This window comes from Equus caballus, chromosome 1 (genome assembly GCF_041296265.1).
Source record: "Equus caballus isolate H_3958 breed thoroughbred chromosome 1, TB-T2T, whole genome shotgun sequence".
Taxonomy (NCBI): domain Eukaryota; kingdom Metazoa; phylum Chordata; class Mammalia; order Perissodactyla; family Equidae; genus Equus; species Equus caballus.
This window is the reverse complement of record NC_091684.1, coordinates 105528700-105552523: the sequence shown is the minus strand read 5'-3', so window position 1 is coordinate 105552523 and position 23824 is coordinate 105528700. Positions and strand designations below refer to the sequence as shown.

Genomic DNA, 23824 nt, shown 5'->3' with positions numbered 1-23824 from the left:
CCTCCCAGTACATAGCTGTATATTCTAGTTGTAGGTCCTTCTGGCTCTGCTATGTGGGACACCGCCTCAGCATGGCCTGATGAGTGGTGCCATGGCTGCGCACAGGATCCCAACTGGCGAAACCCTGGGCCACCAAAGTGGAGTGCGCAAACTTAACTATTTAGCCATGGGGCCTTCCCCTATTTTTTCATCTCTAATATTGTTTATTTTTGTCTCTCTCTCTTCTTTTTTTAATTGCTTGATCTTGATATAGATTTCTCTGTTTTATTGGCTTTTCAAAGAATTGTCTTTGCTTCTGTTGATCTTTTGGGTTTTTTCCCTATTTTATTCATTTATGTTATCTTTATTTTATCCTTTATTTTTTGCATTTGCTCTCTTGTGTTATTTCTTGTGTTGGACCCTTAGCTATTTGGTTTTTAATTTTTTGTCTTTAAAAGATAATTTAACTCTGTAACTTTTCCTTTAAATACAAATTTAACTGCATTATACAAGTTTGCTATATTCCATTTTCACTGATACTCAGTTCTAAATATTTTCTAACATACATAATATAAGGGAGTGCTTTATTTTTTTAATTAGTTTTTAGTATTTTCGGACTGTGCACAGATGTACTCTGTAAGATAATGATTCTTTAATATTTGCTGAAACTCTGGTCTAATGTGTGGTCAAGTTTTGTTAATATTCCACATGTACTTGAAAATAATGTATATATATTCTCTTAATAGCTGGGTATTTGCTTCTTTGCATGTCCATTACCTCAAGTTCATTAATGTTTGAATATTCAACATTCTTATTTTTTTCTGCTTTTACCCATAACTGAGATATCGTGTTACAGTCTTTCACCATGTAGATTTGTCAAAATTCCCCTGCAGTTCTCCAACTTTTGCATTATATATTTTGAGGCTTTCTTGTAGGTTCATACAAGTTCAAAATTGTTTATATCTTTCTTGTAATTATATCTTTTGTCAATGTGTAATGATAACTTTTTATTTATTTCTAATAACTTTAAGCTTTAAAGTTTATTTTGCTTGTATTAATATAGCTACACCAGCTTTCCTTTCGTTAGTGTTTGGCTTAATATCTTTTTCTGTTCCCTTATTCCAATGTTGCTTTGTCATTGTGTTTTGGGTATAGTCTTTATAAATGCATACTTTTTTAATCTAATTTGACAGTTCCTATCTTTTAATCAGCAAGTGTTTTTGTAAGATAAATGTTTGTAATTCTGATTACTCATAAGCTTAGGTGTATTTTAGTGTCTTAGTTTGTGCTTCTCTTGGTTCTTTTCCTTTCTAGCAGGCCATGGGATTAATCAAGTTTTTTTTATTCCTCTTTTTCATTTCTTCTAGGTTTGGAGGTTATGTAGTTTATTTCTTTTCCATTAGTGGTTACCCTTAAATTTATAACATGTACACTTGTTTTGCAAAGCCTTAAAATTAATCGCTGTCTCTGTGCTTTCTCACTCTTAACACTGTTGACGTTTTGGATCTCATGATTCTCTGTTGTGGGGCCGTCCTGTGCACTGTAGGATGTTTAGCAGCATGCCTGGCCTCTGCCCACCAGATGCCAGTAACATCCCTCTGCTCACCAGTTGTGACGACTCAGTCAGCCAGACAGCCCCTGGAGGCAGAAATTCCCAGTTGACAGCCACTGCCTTAAATAATACAAGGACTTCGGCTCGGTGTGATGATCAATATGTCTTTGTTTTTCACAGATTTTAAAACTGAGGAGGAGCTACTGTCTTACATACATGAAAATTACCAAAAGACTGTGGCCACAGGAGAAATGAGGTTGTACTCAGGTGCTCAGAACATGATCTCGACCATTAAAGCCTTCCTCAAGGCCAGAGGTGCCGAGGAGTTAGAAGTAAGAGAGTCGGATCTTGTTTGTCATAGATGTAGTGCTTGGTTCTTGTTAGGGGCTTTGGTTCACGTGTCTGGGAAATGTCGGTTATGCAGTGTATGATTAAAAAATGATAAGATGAGCAAGGGGTGAGCACAGTTCCAGATCTTGGGAGGTGGACGTGGTGAACTGGAAAGGCAGAAATCAAGGAAACAGCTGGTGGGGGTGGTAATTACCTGTACTTCTCTTCCAAAGAAACCTCGACCTTCGTCCTAGCTGCATGAATTAAGCCGCTGGTTCTTAACTCTGGCTGCACTTTACAGTCACCTAGATCATTTTTGTAAAATGCTGATGCCTGGCTCCCTCCAGAGCAACTGAAACAGATCTGTCAGGGTTGGGACCGGGGCATCTATATTTGCAAAAACTTCCTAGATGATTCTTCTGCACAGGAATGTTGCAAACCACTGTTTAGACCATTTTGTCGTTTTTATTTGTGGTTGGTGGCGAAAGCCAGGCTCCTTCTCTAAAGCAGACAGGAGAGTTGTTTAGAGTACTTAGACTTCTCCATAACTACGTTCTGGGGTCTTCCTTTAAAGAAAGTGCAAATCTGCAGACTTGCTGTATCCATGCCCACTTACTCTCAAATACTTTTACCATGTTCTTTTTAAAGATATAAAAGAAGAATATTCATGTCACTATTTTTCATTCAAATGAAAGAAGGGGAAAATTTGTAAGGGAATTTATTTCCCTTCTTAGGCCATTAGTCAGCTGTGAAAGAAAGAATGATAAATAAGTTAATATTCTCCTATGTAATAATTTTGTATTTTCAGATGAACTGCTTGAATCAAGTAAAAAATAACCTCTTAAAAACTAGCAAAAGTCTTCGACAGAATCTAGGAAAAAAACTGGATAAAGAAGATAAAGTCAGAGAGTGAGTAAAGACTTTTTTTTTTTGCCACACTATAAAGCAAAGCTCCAAGATGTGCTTGTATCAGTTTAAAATAGGTTGCCGATTGCTCGAAGAGGCTTTTGTGACGGGTTCCTTATGCTCTTGTAATGTGCAGTTTGAGTCGCCTGTTGACCTAATAGCCATGTCGTCATTTAGAGAAAGCACTGGTTCTTCTCCCTTTCGGTTCTTGTTTCTTATGTAAACAGATCTATGCTTAAGGAAGGAGCTTTCAGTTAAGCAGCACTTAAAGGAGAAATGACTGAGTCTCTTTTTCTCTCCAGGTGCCAGCTTCAGGTGTTTCTTCGTTTGGAGCTGTGCCTGCAGTGCCCTTCAGCACATGAAAGCATAGATGACATGGAGCGGATAGTGGAGGAGGCAAGTATACAGCCCAGTGCCGCTGGGGGTAGCCGTGGATGCTTTCAGCTTCCCTGCAGAGGGCAGGCGGCAATTTTCTAAAATCTCCTTCAGGTGGCAGATTTGCTGCGCATGGTGTGTTTAACTGAGGATTCGGCATACCTGGCAAAGTTTCTGGAGGAAATTTTGCGATTGTAAGTTTGATACCTACTAATTTAACTTTAAAACTATTTTACCAAGAACTTACATATGTCTTATTGTCTTAGAATTATGGAATTGTAAGGACTGTTTCTCATGCTGGATGAGGAAGGGCATAAGGAGGGTGGAATGGTGTTCCATATGTTCCATATTTAACCAATCTGTTCCACAGGTATATTGACTCTATCCCAAAGACACTCGGAAATCTTTACAACAGCCTAGGGTTTGCAATTCCTCCGAAGCTGGCTGGTGTCCTTCCTATGGATTTTTTCAGTGATGACTCCATGACACAGGAGAGCAAATCACCCCTTCCTTCTGTGCCTCTTCTGTCAAGTTCGCATAGATCAGTGTCGGGTGGCACTGAATCTGACCAGCTAGAGGACCTTCGTACCAGATCAGCTAAGAAGAGAAGGTAGGAGCTCAAGGAATTAAAGAACTTACTTGCCCTGTTACCATTCTGCCAAGGGGCATGTTTAAACCGTAGTCCAGTTGTCTTTGTCTATAATTGATGGAATTAATAGTTGCCCTTATTTCTAAATCATAGAAGCCAGTTGTTGAAGTTCCTAACAAGGAGCATCTGACACTCTATATTATTCAAGGAATAGACAAATATGTATTGTGTAGTCCACAGTGCCCTTCCTGACTGCTATGTGGGGCTCCAGGAACTAGGAGCCTTTCATGAGATAAGCTTAGGGTTTCAGCTTATTTTTTAAGTTTTTCTTGATTCGTCTCGTTGTTCATAACTAATTGAATCTATAGTAGTCACTTTTAGAAATTCTGAGGTTGATTTGTTTTGCTGTAAATTCAGGCCAACCCCAAGATAACTTTTATTTAAATAATGTTTTATTTTAAACTCTAGTTCCATTCTACTTTAACTGCTTTGTAACCTGAATTGATTGTATGTTGACTGTTCTGTTTCTATTTTCAAAAGGAAAAATGCATTAATAAGACATAAAAGTATTGCAGACGTTTCACAGAATCTTCGACAAATTGAAATTCCCAAAGTGTCCAAGAGAGCTACAAAAAATGTAAGTCATTTCCAGGAGACAAGAAATCACACTACCAGAGTTGTTCCTTTGGCATGAATTGATACAATAAACAACGGAAGGCAGTGTCTCTACTTTTAAGAAATGGACATTGGAGGATACAAAAATAAATGAGGTAGTTTTATGAATGTGTATACCACTGTAATCCAAGAAATAAAGAAATAGAAATTTGTTAAAGATTAACCATTTTCCCCTAAAGTGTGACAGTTAGAGATAATATAAAGAAAAACAGCAAGTAAAGTCAGGAATAAATAAGTTAATTTAAAATCTTTAATGTAGGGACCAGCCCCGTGGCATATGGTTAAGCTCGTGTGCTCCACTTCAGCAGGCCCAGATCCCGGGCACAGACCTACACACTGCTCATCAAGCCATGCTGTGGCGGTGTCCCACATAAAATAGAGGAGGAGTGGCACAGATGTTAGCTCAGCGACAATCTTCCTCACCGAAAAGAAGAAGATTGGTAACAGATGTTAGCTCAAGGCCAAGTGCCTCTCCAAAAAAAAAAAATAATAAAAAAAAATTTAAAAATCTTTAATGTAGATAAGAAAACTTATAAAATAATAACTAACATAAGCAAAGAGACTTTGAAAAATAATGTACAATCATAATAGGACTTTGCGTACCAGAAAGTACTCTTCAGTACATATGTTTTACTTATGTAACAAATTTTTTAAAAAAAGGACTCTCAGGAAGCAAGAAGCAAGGTGGCAGTTGTTTTTCTATGGCAGTAGATGGAAAGACGAGGTTTTTATTGGTTGCAAAACAAAAAAGAAACTCAACTGGAGTCTATTCACTAAGTAGAATTAATGTTTTGCTAAGAAAGAAATGAAAAAAATGCTTTGAAAGTTTTGAACTGCATGAATTATCTGAGAAGAGTTAAAATTCTTTGAGAACTAGCTTTGGAAACAATCATTACAATAGCGGTTCACTCTTGGTTTCTGGAGATTTATGACTGTCTTTTGGAATTGGAGGTGAGATTTCTTTTTTTTTTCCTGAGGAAGATTAGCCCTGAGCTAACATCTGTACCAGTCTTCCTCCACTTTATATGTGGGTCGCTGCCACAGAATGGCTGACGAGTGGTGTAGGTCTGCACCCAGGATCCAAACCCATTAACGCAGGCTACCAAAGCAGAGTGTGCCAAACCTAACCACTACACCACGGGGCTAGCCCTGGGATTTCTTTTAAAGAGTTAGTGTTGCTCATTATCTTAGTATCGTTAGTAAGTATAAGTGCAGAAGATGCAGATCTTATGTATCTTGGACTCCTGATTGGAGACTGAAATCTAAAAGGTGTCAGACCTCCTCTCACTGGATTTTACAGTGATTTGCAGTCCTTTCCAGCACTCCTTTTTGAAACCTTAGATTTAGATTGGCCAAGAAAGTTTCATTCTATGAGACCAGATTCACTGAGATCAGGATTTGATTTTGGTTAATGAAGAACATCGTTTGTTGAGCTGGCCCTGACGGCCTAGTGGTTAAAGTCCCACGTGCTCTGCTTCGGCGGCCCAGCTTTGCTTCCCAGTCACAGAACCACCACCCGTCTGTCAGTTGCTGTGCTGCGGTGGTGGCTCACCCAGAGGAACTAGGAGGTCTTACAACCAGGATATACAACCAAGCACTGGGGCTTTGGGGAGAGAGGGAAAAAAAGGAAGATTGACAACAGATGTTAGCTCAGGGCAAAATCTTTTGCTTCATAAAAAAACACAAACATCTGCCCCATGTGATACTTCATTCTTCAGTTATTACGGTGGCATAACTGAAAAAACAGTTGCATTGTTTGAGAGGTATCTGAACTTTAGACTCTTGAATTCTCTACTATAATAACAAGTAAATAGCAGTTTAATACAGAGAAGTTCCTCAGAGTATAGCCATCCTCTAATTAATTTATATGGGTTTTTATTTTTTACTTATAAAAGATATACATAATCATCATTAAAAAGTTGAAATCATATAAAGTTAAAAGTTAGAGTGGTTCTTTTCCATCTGTTCTTCAGAAGTAATCGCTGATGACAGTTTGCTGTTTGTATTCGCAGGCCCTTTTCTGTCCACACTTCTGTTATACACACACATGTCCATAAACATTACAAATGGCTAACCTTCTATACTTATTATTCTGCAGTTTCTTCTACTTTTTCCCCACCATGGACCTCTTTCTGTGTTAGTATATATAGGTCTTTCCTTCCTTCTCTATTCTTACAGGTCTTTCTAATTCTTTTATACCTGCCTTGGATGGATGTATGGTAATTTATGTTTCACTCTTTATGGGTATTTAGGGTGTTTCTTATTTTGTGTTTTTACAATACAGCCTTTAGTGTCCTTGGAACATATCTATTTTTGTGCATTTTAACAACTGTTTCTGTTGTGGATTTCTACACGTGGAACTGTAGGAGTCAAAGGGTTTCATGTGGAATTTTTATTCTTATATTTTAATACATTTATTTTTTTGTTTTTTAAGGAAGATTGGCCCTGAGCTAACATCTGCCACCAATACTCTTCTTTTTTGCTGGGGAAGATTGGTCCTGAGCCAACATCTGTGACCATCTTCCTCTATTTTATATGTGAGACACCTGCTACAGCATGGCTTGATAAGCAGTGCGTAGGTCCACACCTGAGATCTGAACTGGTGAATTCCTGGCCGCTGAAGTGGAGCTCATAAACTTAGCTGCTGTACCACTGGGCTGGCCCCAATTGTTATATTTTAAGTGAATGCTTATTTAAATTTTCTTGCTGGATTTTCTCTTCTTTCAGGAGAATTCTCACCCTACCCTTCAGCAGCCTCCACTCCCAGGGAAAGATACAGTACAAGGTACACTTTCTTTTCTCGGTGTACCCTGTGTTTATTGATTAGAATGACAAATTTGTTTTGATTGCATGTACTTAGGCAGCTGCGTATGGTTATAAGTTAGAGTTTTGTATAGTTGTTGGTTAATGAAATATATCCAAATACTGTGTGCTAAGGGAATAAGATGTTCACATGGTCTCAAAATACTGCATTCCGCAAAATAACTGGCCTGAAATCCTCTTTTAAAATGCCATTATGATGAAAGCCAAAAAACAAAAAGGTCAGTGAAACTGGTTTGGATGAAAGGAGTTTTAGTGCAATAGCTAAATGCACTACATGATCCCGACTTGGATCTTAAATTTAGAAAGGGAAAAAAAAGCTATAAAGGATATTGTTGAGACAATGAGAGAAATTCAAAGGTGGATTAGATAGTAGGCCCTGGTTCTTAGGAGACACATGCTGAAGAGTTGTGACGTCTGCAAGTTACTCTGTGGTGTTCAGGGGTGGAAAATTGTACAAATACAGAGAGAAGTGGAGGGAAAAAACAAATATTGACAAGTGGTGAATTTTAGTGACAACTCTGTGTTTGTTCTTTGAAATTTTCTGTGGATATCAAACTTTTCAAAAACTTGGGAAGAAGAGAAAGTAACAAGTCAAATTTGGCTATGGGGTCATAAATCAGTTTCACAGAGAGCCTAACGCAGGTAACAGGGACTCATAATGGAGACAGAGAAACTTTTGAAACTTTGCTGTGTGTTATCAGTGTCCTTAACATTAATATTTATGTTGTTGATACATAAACATAAGGGCTCCTCCCAGTTGGTCGATCCCGGTTTATTTGGTTTTTATTTAAATAACTTGCTCTTAGAACAATTTACCCTTGGTGAATTTTTGAGGGGCCTCTCCACTAGGCCATCTTGCTTAAGATTACCATGCCTTCCTGCCAGCTTTGACAAGTATTTCTTGACTCTTCAGCTGTTTTCCTAACTTTGAGTCCAGATGGTCACAACTCTCATGTTCTGGAGTTAGGAAGAAAATGTAAAATAAGCTAGCAAATTAGTAAAATCCTTATGAGAAGAAGAGTGAAATCTGTGAACTTGAGAAAAACAGTTTCTCTACTTGAGGCTGAGCTGAATACAAAGCAGCAGAGAGGCCCAGAGTGAGGAAATCATCCTAACGCTGGGATACAGTGAAAGGACCAAGACCACATTAGCCAACCTCTCTCTTAAGGGTTATGTCCGTATTACAATGAGTGAAGCTTTTCATTTAAGTGATGTGGGCTTTCCTTACTCCTGAAAAGCTGGATTTAAGTTGAATTTGTAAGAGCAAATAGTTTTAATGTACCATGTGAATATAATATTTAAGGAAATCCTATTAGTAAATGTGAATGTAGAAAACAGTCTGTAGGATAGTTTCCTTAAATAGCTTCTCTGTTTTGGATTTCTTTCTCTTCCCAGATAAGGCATTTATTAGCAATAATATTTGGCTTTTTTTTTTTTTAATGCTTTCAGAAGTGACCAAAGTTCGAAGAAATCTCTTCAACCGGGAAATGATTTCTCCTTCAAAGAGATCCGTAAAGCGGGGGTTGCCTAGAAGCCATTCTGTGTCAGCTGTGGAAGGTCTGGAGGACAACTTCAAGAGGACCAAAGGTACTACATCTTAGGGTAACCAAGAGAAGGAGGTTCTTGGACCCAAACCAGTCCCCACACTCTTGTTGCAGAAGCTCATTCATCTTATCTTTTTTCCTCTCCTCTGTGGTTATCATCAGTTAATTTTCCCCTTGGAGTCTCTCTCCTTCCAAGCTTGGATGAAGAATTCATCCTGGTCTCTCTCAATCCTCCCATCCTAGTTGCCCCTATAGACAAGCATCTATTTTATAAAAACAGTTAAAAAGAAATGAAGGGTAGTAACCAGTTGTTTTATAGTCTTTTGGGTTTTTCTTTTGCTTTTTTGTTCTTTTTTAATAATCGAGATATAATTAATGTACCATACAATCAACTCTTTTAAAGTATGCAGTTCAGTGGTTTTTAGTACATTCATAAAGTTGTGCAACCATCACCACTAATTCCAGAACATTTTCTTCACTCCAGAAAGAAACCCCATACCCTTTAGCAGTCACGCCCCATTTCCACAACCCTCTTAGCTGTAGGCAACCAGCTGTCTACTTTCTGTTTCTATAGAGTTTCCTGTTACGGATATTTCTTTTAAGTGGAACCATACCATATGTGGTCCTTGTAAGTGGCTTTTTTACTTGGCATGTTTTCAAGGTTTGTACACGGTATAGCATGTCTCAGTGCTTCATTTCTTTTTGTTGCCAATAATATACCATTGTATGGATAAACTACATTTTATTAATCCATCAGTTGGTGGACGGACATTCGAGGTGTTTCTACTTTTTGACTATTATGAATAATACTGCTATAAACATTCATATACAATATTTTGTATAGACATGTTTTTAATTCTCAAGCATATGCCTAGAAATGAAATTGCTGAGTCATATGATAACTGTGTTTACTTTTTGAGGAATCACCAAACTGTTTTCCCAAATGGCTATACCATTTTTCATTCCCACTAGCAATGTATGAGAGTTCCAGTTTCTCCACATATCCTCGTCACCATCTTTTGTCCCTTTTTTTGATTTTACCCATCCTAGTGGGTGTGAAGTGGTATCTCATTGTGGTTGAGTTGCTTTTCCTTGATGACTAATGTTGTTGAGCATCTTTTCATGTGCTCCCTGGCCATCTATATATCTTTTTTGGAGAAATGTTTATTCAAATATTTTCCCATTTCTTTATTGGGTTATTTGTCTTTTTCCTGTTGAGTTGTAAGAGTTCTTTATATATTGTAGATACTAGTCACTTATCAGATATATGGTTTGCAATATTTTATCCCAATCTTGGGTAATTTTGATGAAGTCTCTAATCTATTTTTGTTGTTGCTTGTGCTTTTGGTGTCATATCTAAAAAACCATTACTGAATCCGGGTTTTATAGTTTAAGCTTGTACATTTAGGTCTTTGGTCTATTTTGAGTTAATTTTTGTATGTTATTTTGTGTGAAACAGAAGTCCAATATCATTCTTTTGTATGTGGCTGTCCAGTTGTCCCAGCCCTATTTGTTGTAAAAGACTATTTTTTGCTCATTGAATTCTCTTGGCATCCTGGTCACAAATCAGTTGACCATATGTTAGAGTGTTAATTCTTTTTTAAATCTTAGGTAGAATTCAACAGTGAAGCCATCTAGTCCTGGGTATTTCTTTGTGGGAAGATTTTTGGTAACTGATTCCATCTTTTTACTTGTTATAGCTTTATTCAGATGTTCTGTTTATTATTCAGTCTGTTTTCAGCAATTTGTGTCTTTCTAGGAATTTGTCCATTTTATCTAGGTTATCTAATTTGCTGTTACAGAGTTGGTCACAGTATTTCCTTATAGTCCTTTTTATTTCTGTAAGGTTCGTAGCTATATTCCCTCTTTTATAGTAATTTGAGTGTTCCCTCTCTTTCTTGGTCAGTCTAGCTAAAGGTTTGTCAATTTAATGATCTTTTCAGAGAACCAGCTTTTGGTTTCATTGACTTTTCTATTGTGTTTCTATTCTTGATTTCATTTATTTTCTATATAGTTTTTAGTATTTCCTTCCCTCGACTTGCTTTGATGTTAGTTTGATCTTTTTCAGTTTTTTAAGGTTAAGGTTATGTTACTGATTTGGGATCTTCTTTTTTAATACAGGCATTCATAGGTACAAATTCCCCTCTAAGCATTGCTTTAGCTATATCCTGTAAGGTTTGGTATGTTGTGTTTTCATTTGCATCATCTCAAAATATTTTCTAATTTCCCTTGTGATTTCTTCTCTGACCCATTGGTTATTTAGGAATGTGTTAATTTCCACATAGTTGTGAGTTTCCCAGATTTCCTTCTGTTTTTAATTTCATTTCATTGTGGTTGTAAAACACACTTTGTATGATTTCAGTCTTTTTAAATTTACTGAGACTTGTTTTATGGCCTAACATTTGGCCTATCCTGGAGAATGTTCTTTATGTTCTTGAGAAGAATGTGCATTCTGCTCTTGTTGGATGGAGTGTCCTATAGATGTCTGTTAGGTCTTGTTGGTTTATGGTGTTGTTCAAGTCTTCTGTTTCCTTGCTGATCTTCTGTTCAATTGTTCTATCCATTATTCAAAGTAGAGTATTAAAGCCTCCAACTATTATTGTTGATTTATCTGTTTTTCCCTTCAGTTCTGTCAGTTTTTTGCTTGATACATTTTGGGGCTCTGCTGTTAGATTTATGTATGTTTATAATTGTTGTATCTACTTGATGGATTGAACTTTTTATTAATATATAATGTACTTTGATTTTTTAACTTTGTTTGACAAAGTCTATTTTGTCTGACAATAATATAACCATGCTGGTTCTCTTTTGCGTAAAATATCTTTTTTCTATCCTTTTACTTTCAACCTATTTGTATCTTTGTATCTAAAGTGAGTCTTGTGGACAGCATATAATTGGATCATATTTTTTTTAATCCATTCTGCCAATCTCTGCTTTTTAATTGGAGCACTTGATGCATTTACATTTAATGTAATTACTAAGGGAGGACTTCTGCCATTTTCTATTTGTTTTCTGTATATCATGTCTTTTTTGTTCTTCTATTTCTCCATTACTACCTTTCTTGAATTTAGCTGATTTTTTTCTAGTGCATCTTTTTGATTCCCTTTGTCTTTCCTTTTCTATGTATTTTCTAGTTATTTTCTTAGTAGTTACTTTGGAGATTACGATTAACATCTTAAACTTAAAACCCATTGAGTAATACCACCTTAGTTTCAATAGTATGCAGACATTCTGCTCTTCTATATTCCCATCCCTGCTCCTTGTATTGTTATTGTCATGGATTACATATTTATAAATGGTGCCCATTAACATAGATTTATAATTATTGTTTTATACATTTGCCTTTTAAATCATACTGGAAAAACAGAGGAGTTGCAAACCAAAAGTACCATGATACTGGCTCTTGTGTTGACCTGTGTAGTTACATTACCAGTGTCCTTTATTTCCCCTTGTGGTGTCAGGTTATTGTCTAGTGTCCTTTCATTTCAGCCTGAAGCACTCCCTTTAGCATTTCCTATAAGGCAGATCTACTGATAATGAAAGCCCTCAACTTTCGTTGATCAGGAAATGTCTTAATTTCTACTTTATTCTTGAAGAATAGTTTTTGCCAGATGTAGAATTCTTGGTTGATGGCCTTTTTTCTCTCAGGACTTTACTTAGGTCCTCTCACTGCCCTCTGGCCTCTGACGTTTCTGATGAGGAATCAGCTGTTCATCTTACTGAGCTGCTTGTCTGTGGCTGCTTTTGAGATTCTTGGGCTCTGGGTTTTGACAATTTGACTATAGTCTATCTGGGTCTCTGAGTTTATCCTGCTTAGAGTTCACTGAGCTTCTTGGACGTGTAGATTCGTGTCTTTCATCATATTTAGGAAGTTTTCAATCATTGCTTCAAATTATTTTCTGCCCCTTTCTCTCTCTTTTCTCCTTCTAGGACTCTCAGCATGTGTATGTTATTATGCTTGATGGTGTCCCAGGGGTCCCTCAGGCTTTGTTCATTTTTCTTAATTCTGTTTTTTTCTGCTCAGATTGGATAATTTCAGTTGCCTTATCTTCAGGTTTACTGATTCTTCTGCCTGCTCAAACCTGAAGTTGAACCCCTCCAGTGAATTTTTCATTTCAGTTATTTTTCAGTACTTTTCAGCTCTGGAATTTCTGTTTGGTTCCTTTTTATAATTTCTATCACTTTATTGATATTCTCGTTTTGTTCATACGCTGGTTTGCTGACTTTCTTTAGTTCTTTGTCCATGGTTTACTTGAGCTCATTGAGCACATTTAGAAAATTTGATTTAACATCTTTGACGAGTGTCTCTGGTGTCTGGGCTTTCTCACAGATGGTTTCTGTCAGATTCTTTTTTTCCTGGGAATGGGCTGTACTTTCCTGTTTCTTTATATACTTTGTAATTCTTTGTTGAGAATTAGATATTCTGAATATTACCATTTGGTAACTCTGGAAATCAGGTTCTCCCACTCCTGACATATTTCAGATAGCTAATTTAAAGTCTTGGTCTAATAAATCCCACATCTGGATTCCTCGGGGTGGTTTCTATGAACTGATTTTTTTTTTTCCTGTGTATGGGCCATACTTTCTTGTATTTTGCATGTCTCATATTTTTTGTTGACAACTGGACATTTTAAATAATATAATGAGGCAACTCTGCAATCAGACCACCCATCCTCCCTACCAGGGTTTGTTGGTGGTGTTATTGCTTTTATTTGTTTAGTTACTTTCCTGAACGAATTCTTTAAAGTTTGTCTTCTGTCATTGTAGCTACTGAAGTCTCTGCTCATTCGGCTTAGTGGTCAGCTGATGGTTGGACAGAGGTTTCCTTAAGTGCCCGGGACCAGCACGTCTCCCAGCCTTTGCTGAGGGCCCTGTTTGTGCCTTGGCTCATGCCTTCACTACTCAGCCAGGCAGGAGCCCCAAGATCAGCCAAAGATGTCAGTTTAGGGCCTTTTCGGGTCTTTCCTGGCATGCACACAGCCCTACAGCACATGGACTTTTAAGTTACCAGGAATGCGTGAGTTTGCAGAGTCCCCTTTGGACATCTCATTCCCCCGTTTTCCCATTTAAACTTTTGGTCAACTGTTGTTTGCCACGAGTGTCGTCACTCCCTCAGGCAGCTGTGATGTTTGTAATTGCTGCTGGTTGTTTTCAGTATATGCTCCCTGGGGAAAAGTTGTTTGCACTGGGTGAGTGCCGAGTCAGGTCAAATAGAGACGAGCCTTTCGAGTGGGATTTTCCAGGGAACTGGCAGACAGGTCAGATAATGACAGTTTCTGGGAATGGGGCTTTGGGGGGCTTCAGTCCTGTTCTGCCCCCTCCAGAGGCTCCTGGGCTGTTGGTTTTCACCACAATTGCAGGCTATTGGTTCTCAAGGCTGCAATGAGGCTAGAGAGCAGGGTTTGGGACTGGGACAAGTTACAGTTCTACAAAGCTCACTATTCTTACTGAAATTCAGCCGTTTTTGTTGAATAAATATTCCCTGGATTGTTGCAAACTGGTTAATTTCCAGAGTTCTGAAAAAGTTGATTTTGACCATTTTAATTGGTGTTCTCATTCCTTTTATGGGGAGAGTTTTTTCAGGGGTCCTTATTCCACATTCCTCCTGACATCACTCCTCTTTCTAGTCAATTTTAACTTCCTTAAAACCAGTCCTCCATGAGTAGCTTGACTACCTGTTCTAGGGAGAAAATTTATGCTGGCTAGATTTACCTTAGTATTAAATATCTTAACATTTGCATGACATAACAGCATTTTCATATACTTTATTTCATTTAATCTTAAATACATGAACCACCAACTAGGTGGACAGACATGTTAGCCCTAATAAGCAGGCACTTTTCATTTTTTCAGGATTGTGTATTTGATAATAGTTTTATAACATTTTACATTGGCTTGTTTATTATTTAATCTCTAATAGTTCTGATAAACTATTGTATCGTGTTAAATTGAGTCCTATGGTTAGACCCTAGTCCAAAGACCATTGAGATCTACTTCAGCTAAGCAGTGTGCAGTGGACGAGTTCGACCAGCTCCCTCTGTCTTGCAGCTGCTTCTTGATAAGGTTAAGTGACATTTATGCTGTTTACTTTTTAGGTTATCACAAACTGCTGACTAAGAGTGTGGCTGAGACTCCAATCCATAAGCAAATCTCCAGAAGGCTGCTTCATAGACAAATCAAGGGCAGGTGAGTGACATCCTTGTCCAGCTTCTTCATACCCCACACAGCTCTCCAAATGATCTTGAGGGCCACTGTTTACCTTCTCATGACCTTCGTGACTCAAGTCTTAACTGTGTTACTTGTAGCCAAAGAGCAGTCTATACGCTCGGTGGGCTAGAGGACCATAAGAATGTGCTCTTGTGTCTGGCCTTTTTGACCTGGCATAATTGTTTTGAGATTTATCCATTTTGTTGCATGTATCAATAGTTCATCTCTTTTTATTGCTGAGTAGTATTCTATTGAATGGTAGTCCACAATTTTTAAATATCTTCTTGTGTTGACGTGGGGAAAGAGGGAGGCAAGCTGGAAGTCTAGGGTCCCACCTTGGCCTGTGCTGACAGGGGCATGAGGGGCCAGTTTTCATGGCAATTGGTTGGATTAGGGTAGCATTTATCTTGCTTAGCTGCCCCTTTCCAGGTTCTTTGGCAAGACAGAGCTGGCTTTCCTTAGGGAAGTTCTTGTCTGCACCTCTTGTGTGTTCGGGTTGTCAGCTTCTCCAGCACCCAATCTGGGACCTATGAAGCAAAAAGGAGTCAGCAGGACCTCCCTGCCCTGTCTCCCCTCAGGTCCTGACGTCCCCAGCCGTCTGCCTCTTCTTTCCACCTCTGAGAGTCATCTTACATTTGCTTTATATATGATGTCAGGGTTTTTAGCTGTACTGAACAGGCAGAATAGGGAGAAGTGCATCTACTCCATCTTGTCAAGGCTCCATCTTGACATTATTTGTGCACAGATTTTACACACTTGTGCAAGTTTGTCTACAGGATAAATTGCAAGAAGTAAAATTTGTGGGTCAGAAAGTATGTGCGTTTTAAAATAATTTTGATGTAAAACTGCTTTCCAAAAAATATCTTCTACCCATTTCACTCTTAACAGTAATGTATGAGAGTGCTTGCCAACACTGGTGTTACCAAACCTTGTGGGCTTTGTTACCTTGTGAGGTGAGAAGCTGTATCTCTTTAATGTGCATTAATTATGAGTGATATTGAATAATCTTTGTGCTTGTTGTTCCTCAAGATCCTCTGATCCTGGTCCTGATATTGACGTTGTTGAAGAGTCCCCAGAAAAAGAAGGTGGTATTACCTACATTTCTTTTGTTTTATTTTGGGGGGTGGGGGAGGTGTTTTATCTACTTTCTGTGAAAACCTTTGTGTACTTATATCGTCGCTCAGCATATCCTAAGATATTTTACAGACATTGTGACAGCTCTGAGCCCACAGAATACATCAGTAAACATTTATTGGTGAAACGTCTTTTGCATAGAATGTACTGAGAGAGTTTCTGGAGAAGAAATATTTTTGCACAATAGAAATGGAATTCAGAGTGAGGGCTAACCTGCTATGTAATGCAAAGTGCTGTGAGTTGTTTTTAAAGTGTATATATGACGAAGGAGGGGTTTCCAAAAACTAACTTCTTTTAATCAAGTAATTTACACTTATCGTAGAAATCTCAGAAAATATAGAGAACCCAAAATTATAATAATCACTTAGTAATTTCACAACTCGGAAATATTCTGTTAACATTTTAGCTCTAATTGTATTCTTACAGGTGTTATTTTTATACAAATATATGTAATATACACATGAAAACTACAATTTTTAAATTTTAAAAATTTTTTGCAAAAGTCACACTATATTTTACAAACCTGTTTTTACCCCACATCATACTTAAAAGTGGCAGTTCATGAGACTTCTGGAGGTGACAGCCTAGTGGGTCAGTGTTTTTTTGTACCTTGTTGGGGCTGTATATCATATCCCTCTTATCTTTGTTACAACGCTTCAGAAGTCTCAAAGCCAATAGCTTGTCAACTTTCCATCTTGTATGTGGTATTATATAAATTTTACTCATTTCATACATGGGAAAATGTCAAGTTTGCATTTCTCTCTTATTGTGGTTGTGATTCTGGTTTTGTAGAAATAAGTTTGAGACGAAGTCCTCGAATCAAGCAGTTGTCATTGAGCAGGACAAATTCTGGTTCCTTCTATTCTGTGTCTCAGCCAGAGTCCCGAAGTGTGCAAAGAGTTCACTCCTTCCAGCAAGACAAGTTAGGTAATGTGCTTGCCCGCTTGTCTTCAGAAGTCCGTGCCAACTTGGTGGGAAGTATTTTTGGGAAAAGAAATATGAAATTTGACATATTCTTTCTTGACATTGGAGAAGTAGAATAAATATGTATATTTGAGGTTCAGGGTACTGACCAGATGAGCAGTCCATGGCCTTCATTATCAGAGTCATCCCTTTGGATTCCTACAACTGGTCATCCAAACTATCCTTGTAGGTAGTCATTCCTTCCAGGGGAAATTACCTGTAATTCCCACTGTATGTTCAGATCCTACACACAGCTGTCCCAGGTGATATCTGTTTGTATGTTCTTCATTCTTTTATCCATCATTAGCTTGGATCATCAGATATTACAAATTAAATTATTTTAGTCACCTACATTGCCTAACATAGGGGCTGGGTTAAATATGCAGTCTCATTAAAATTTAAGATGGCCACAGTCACTGCAGTTGCTGATGTAATTAGGTGGGATCTTCCCTCTAGTTGGTTTCAAAAATTATTGTCTTCTTTCTTGTATGGACTGGCTGTTTTATTAGTTTGGGGAGGGCAGGAGTTGAATTAAATGTCGTCACTGTTTTTGACTTGCAGACCAAAGAGAAAATTCTCCAATCCAAAGTATTCGGTCTCCCAAGAGCCTTCTTTTCGGGGCATTGTCTGAGGTGATCAGTCCCTCAGAGAAGGGTTCAGCTCAAATTAAAAGGCCTTCAAGAAACACGCTGGGTTCTGAGATACCTACAGCTTATCAGGTATAAAATTTCTATAATGTTAAAATAGTATAGTCTTGGGGAACATAGAGACATGACCAAGGAAACCCACTGAGCCCATTAAGGAAGAGAAAGCAGGTGATCTATAGATAATAAAAGAGATCTGGGGCGGTTTGAGCTGAGCCAGATGAATACATACTGGGTATATGAGGACTTGAGGCAGCAGTTTGGCTGAGGCCAAGGTGTGAGGAGGAGATGGAAATGATCACATCTACTCTTGGCTTCATCCACTGTTTGTATCATACACGACATCTGTATCTTTCTGAAATGTGCCGTCTCATTCATCTATTTCCCTCAGGTTGCCCCCTCAATCCGGTGACCCATGTTAGAAACCTGGGAGTCATCCTTGACTTCTCCCTCTCCCCAGGCCTAGCCGATCCATCCAGCCTGCCCATTTCATCTACGAACTGTCTTACAGCATTCCCTCTTCTCCTTCCCTGCAGTTCTTGCCCTAGTTCAATTCTTCTGGAACGTTTCAACAGCCTTTTTCCTCTCGAGTCTGTCTGGCCCCCAGAGGTGAGGGTGACCTCTGTGACCACATCAGATGCTCCTCTGACCACATCACTTTGCTTGAAGCTCTATAGATTCTTCATTTGTTTAAAACAGGGTTTTCCATGTTTTCCTAAAATGGTACCCTGTGTTCAAAAATAATAATCTTTGTTTGGAAACCCAAAAAACTGCTTAGAGGTTGGGAGAGGACAGGGAGCTGTGGGGAAGTGTTTGAAAACCTCAGATTTACAGGGCGAAGTTCAGTCTCCTCCCAGACAGGCAAGGGCTTCTGCAGTCTGGTCTCTGCTGGCCTGGCTGGCCTCGGCCCTCACCTTTCTGTGCTTCATACTCTTCTCAGCAGCATTAGGCTGCACGCTGGCCTGCACACAACGGCTGTTTTTGCTTTTGTGCCTTTGCTCATATTGTTTTCTGTGCCTAAAGTGCCCTCTACCCCGCTTCCTCACCTTTTGCCTTCACCCGCTGACACCCATTCTTGAAGACCTGACTTGCTATTCCTGTCCCCCTCTGCCTACTGGGTTAGACAGCCAGCCCTCCCCTGTGCTCCCATATTGCCGCATGCACATCCCTGTCATTGCTTTGGCCACACTGTATTATCATCTGTCTATACCGCACTGGACATGAAATGCTAACTAGACTAGGATTCCCTTGAGATGATCAAATAAGGTTATAGAAATGACAGGTATCTGACCTCCTTGCCTGTTGAAGTGTTTAACTGAATTTTTGCCAGAAAGAAGGAAAATTTGGGGGAGGGTGTCCTTTCTGAGATGTTCTCTTTGTTGCTGTGCCTTATATCTGTGTGCTCCATGCTCTGGCCCCCTGCCCCCCACACACACACATTGCCTGGCACATAGATGCACGAGTGGAATATGGGTGAACAGCAGCTGGTGTGGCACCTAGAAGCTGCTGTGGGCAAAGGTCAGACATAGCTGTCTCACTGAGGACGAGGACAGCTCTGAGAGGTGTAGTGATACAGTTAGAGGCACAGCGTGTGCTAGCTGCAGCATGCAAATTATTAAGATTATTCATTTGTCTTAGGAGAACAAACTAAGACTGTATACAATGGTTGGTGCTGGAAAAAGTGGCCAAGTAAAATCTGAGTCATGTAAAGGAAGTGGACAGTCACTATTTGAAAACCAGCTGAAGCTCATTCCTTTGGCTGACTATAAATCTCCTGTTTGCTTTTCTAATCGTCTTAGAGATTACTAAACACTCCTTAGAGAATATGAGTATGATCAAGCACTGAAATAGCATTTTCCTTTACAGACTCCTAAGAAGAGTTACCAGAAATCTCCAAGCTTTTCTAAAGCAACACCAAGAAGGTTCCCTCGTACACCACAGACTCCATTGTGCACCCCTGAAAGGCTGCAAAAATCCCCCACAGAAAAGACACCTGCCAGACAGGTCCTTTTCAAGGAGTCCTCAAAAGACTCCTCGTCACATGGCTGGGATTCACCCTCTCAACCAAAAGTCACTCCTCAGAAAGGAGTGGCAGAAGGAGCTGCCTCTCCTCTCGAAAGAGTGCCGAGAACTCCCCACAGGCCAGGAGCTCAGCCACCTGCATGTCTGCAGAATTCCGCTTGGCCCCCATCGGTGAGTTCCGGTCCAGAAAGCACCTCCTGTCCGGCAGTCTCGGCTCCGCCCTCCACCTGGGCCGGGGATGGGTGTCTGACTCCGGCCCGATGCTTCCTCAGAACGCCTCCGAGAGCAGCAGCCTCGGGCGTGCGAAGAGAACCTGCCTTCACGGCCACACCTCCAAATCAGAGACACCAGCGTCGCCCTGTCCCTGGAGCTTCTCAGGCAGAGGGACCAGCACAGACGTGGGAGGAGAGAGCTGTTGAAAGCCCGCAGAGACCAGGGAACACAGCTATGACTTCTTCCCCACCTATTTCTCCAGAGAACCGTTCTACCTCTCCTTCGTGGGATATTTCCATGAGTCCATCTAGGAAATCTTCAACAGAATCTCCTCCCCCTAGAGAACTGGATTGGAAAGAGTCCTGGACATCACCCAGTGCAGCCATGTCTCTCGCCCGTCCTGCTCCCTCAACTCCCCGTCAAATCTCACACATGGCTAACTCTGACACCGTGCCCCCTCCACCGCCTTCTAAAGTTGGGAAAAGGCATAGAAAGACCTCTAATCCTGAAAGAAGCTTCCTGGAGTGCCAGCCTAACACGTCTGTCACTCCTAGGGTTGGCGTAACTGACAGCCCACCTGCCATTACTGGTGCTGGAAAGGACGAGAAGGAAGTGAACCCCTCTCCTCAGTTTTCTCCTGAAAGACATGGTTACCCCGGGCGCGGTTTCAGGAATGGCTGGCATATGTCCTCTCCTTTGCTTATTGCAAGTGACACGGAGTATCTCACTCTTCTGGACGAAGCTGAGGGTCGTGGCAGTGATAGCTTGGAGAGTGACGTTTCTCCAGTGGAAGAAGATGAGGGGTTAAGGATGGTGGTTGCTGATGACAAGCCTTCTCTGTCTACCCCTGGGACTCTTCCTTCTCCTGCCTCCCCCGGGCCCAGCTCTCCCCTGATGCCTTCCTACGACCTGCGCCGTACGGCAGACAGACGGCAGCGCCAGGCTGCCGCACAACTGGAGAACCTGCAGGCTTCAGCTTGGCTCTCGGAAGCCTCTGCCCGCCCACAGACCTACGAGGTGGAGCTGGAGATGCAAGCTTCCGGCCTTCCCAAGCTTCGAATTAAGAAGATCGACCCCAGCCCTTTGTCAGAAGCTGAGCCCCTCAGAAGAGAGGAGAGCTCCCTGGGAGAGGAGCACCCCCACCCTGAGCTCAGCGTGCCCAGGGGCAGCAAGCCCTCAGGCAAACCCGAGACCACCTACGTGTCACCCCCCTGCCTTCACCCCTCGCACAGCACCCCCGGCAAGAGTGGGGGACAAACCTACATCTGCCAGTCCTGTACCCCGACCCGCTGCCCCTCTAGCACCCCCTCTCCATTTCAGACAGACATTGGGGTTCCTTGGACACCATCTCCCAAACACAGTGGGAAGACAACTCCTGACACGATTAAAGACTGGCCCCGGAGAAAGAGGGCAGTGGACTGTAGCGGTGGCACCTCCGCGGGGCGGGGTGACATCAGCACAGACCCTCCTGGGGGCTTGTCACTGCTCCAGCCAGAGGGGAAGGAGCAAGGCCTCGAACTCAGCGTCAACAAGACTCCTGTCCTGGGGGATTTTGAGCTCGAGGGGGTGTGTCAGCTGCCAGACCAGTCGCCTCCCAGGGACAGTGTGCCTAAGGCTGAGGAAGCCTTCTCCTGGGGACAGTTTGGGTTGGGTTCCAGGAAGAGACTCCTCTCTGCCAAGGAGGAAGCCGAGGGTCAGGCCAAAAGAGTCTGTGACAAGCAGAGAGGAGACTCAGAAGTCAGTAAGAGTGAGGCGAGGTCCCCCAGTGCGAGTGCGCGCCAGCTCCCCTCCATGGGCGACGACGAGGTGTTTGGTTCAGGTGAGTGTTGCCGCGTGGGGGCCTTGGACAGCGCCTGGTGAGGCAGCATTCAGGAGTTGCTTCTTAAGGAGGCTCAGGCTTCCTGGTTCGGGGCCCGTGGGGCCGTGCTGACCCTGTGCCGTCCTCAGGTTCCACGCCACCCGCTGGCTGTGCCATGTGGAGCTGCCTCTCTGCCAGCGGTCTCCAGGCTCTGACCCAGTCTCCGTTGCTGTTCCAGGGGAGGACGCGCTCCTCCCAGTGTAAAGACGCCAGAGGTAATCTGTGGAAGGTCCTGGAGACTTACCGGGAGCAAAATTCTGTCCTTTGGGGGACTGCCCAAAGTAGCTCAGGGTTGCCAGGCAGTTGAATTTTGGAGTCAGAGTGCATGCCCGAGTATGGGACAGATCGTTTTGTCCCTACAGTGTCATGTGCCCTTTCCAGAGAAACTCCACATTAGAACTTCTGTGCGTTTGAACAGAAACCCCCTCAAAATCCTACCATAATACTGCACCTTCTTGAAAATGGTGACCAAAGCTCGTGTGCATCTCTGGGCTCTGAGGGGGGTGTTGAGAGCAGCTCGAGCGCAGGCGGTGTGTGCAGAGCCGCCCTTCCCCGCAGCGGGTTTATACCCTGCGTTTCTGTGCATCCCGCGTGACGAAGGGCTGGCTGTTGCAATCAGCCTTTGGACTCTAGGGTTCCCCTTTCCTCCTGCCACCTGAAGAGAGCTGGATTGAGCCTGGGAACTACAGGTTAGAAGGGTCTCCTGCTAGAACTGGAGGGGAGAGCAGGAGGGGGGCCCTTTGGTGGTTCTCTTCCCTCAAGACTATAATATGAATCATGCAAAACAGCAAAAAGTCCACAGATCTGAGACAGAAAGAATGTGCAGACTATAAACGGAAGTACCCAGGTACTTGGCATTTTCACAGTTACTTTTTGCTGTCAGCTCAGTGCTGACATAACGGGGTCGGGCCTCGTTCAAAGTGTAGGTCGCATTCCTGCAGCATGAGAACCTGCGAGCAGTGCTGGTTTTCCTCAGTCCATCTTCATGTGTAACCCTCTGCAGTTCAAGCCCATTTTCCTTTGTCCTGTCCGCAGTTACTTCCTGCGTGCTAAGCCTTTCTGCCTTTTTCTAGATGAGGATATGGAAGTATTTCCCCCCACGGCAGAAGAATCTCCTTTCAGCCGAGCGATCTCCAGGAGACGCCCCATCAGTAGAACTTACACACGGAAGAAGCTGATTAGCTAGTCAGGATGGGACTGGTTGGGGGACTGAACTAGACACTACTGAGCCGTCCAGAGCCACTGCATTCCCGGGACAGAAGTGCTCTGAGGCGGTTTTCTCTGGATGTATCAGGAACTCCAGCCGCATGCCATAGAGGAACTCTCAGCAGTGTGCCCAGAAACTCAGTTCATCTGAGCCAGGGCCCACCGATCAGCATCACATGTAACCCTGGGCTCGCTGCACAGAAACAGGAACGACCAGGGCTTCATGGAGCAGAGGGTGTTCAAAAGATGAAGGTGAAGTCAGCCAGGTCCCCATGGGCATAAGGAAACTGGGGGCCTGGTCTCAAGCCTCGTTTACCACGGGCAGCTTTCAGATTCCCACTGGAACGCCTTAGGATTTTCAAATTCCCCTCCTGGAATCTGTCTGCCCCAGGCCCCGCCCTAACCCACCACACCTGCCCACATTAGGGAGGTGGTCTAGCTGGTGGGACTCAGGCAGCATGGCAGTCAGGAACCAGAAAAAGAACTGTAAGACCAGGGTCCCACTCCAGCCCTCCCAAACGGTGACCGTGGCAAGTCAGAGGACCACTCTGCCTCACTTGCTAAGTGGGAGAAAGGACCCCAACACGGGTCCCTTGCAGAGCTTCTGTCAGGTGGGGACCCCAAGACAGAGGCAGTGCTTGTAAACTGAAGCACCGTATACAAAACGACTGTGGCAGGTTTCAGAATAAATTTTTTGCATTCTCTATGTAACAATAAAATCATCTCTGGTTATTTCGCATTCAGTGCATTTCTGTGTAATGCTCCAGCCCGAGGTTAACTATGACCACGGTCCACCTCTATTGG

At 41.7% G+C, this 23824-nt stretch overlaps 1 protein-coding gene across 1 annotated transcript in view; it reads left to right on the top strand.

The window, feature by feature from the left end:
* The window catches only part of TICRR (TOPBP1 interacting checkpoint and replication regulator), a 37128-nt gene extending 13369 nt beyond the window's left edge, over positions 1-23759 (top strand). The window contains exons 8-22 of the mRNA XM_023650046.2: positions 1712-1863; positions 2670-2770; positions 3070-3163; positions 3257-3336; positions 3513-3752; positions 4272-4368; positions 7134-7191; positions 8679-8816; positions 14869-14959; positions 16010-16065; positions 16907-17041; positions 17639-17796; positions 19588-21775; positions 21904-22029; positions 22888-23759. Coding sequence (XP_023505814.1) covers positions 1712-1863; positions 2670-2770; positions 3070-3163; positions 3257-3336; positions 3513-3752; positions 4272-4368; positions 7134-7191; positions 8679-8816; positions 14869-14959; positions 16010-16065; positions 16907-17041; positions 17639-17796; positions 19588-21775; positions 21904-22029; positions 22888-23000 — 3827 coding nt within the window. The 3' untranslated portion in view covers positions 23001-23759. The remainder of the gene's footprint in view (positions 1-1711; positions 1864-2669; positions 2771-3069; positions 3164-3256; positions 3337-3512; positions 3753-4271; positions 4369-7133; positions 7192-8678; positions 8817-14868; positions 14960-16009; positions 16066-16906; positions 17042-17638; positions 17797-19587; positions 21776-21903; positions 22030-22887) is intronic.
* The last annotated feature ends 65 nt before the right edge of the window (positions 23760-23824 follow it).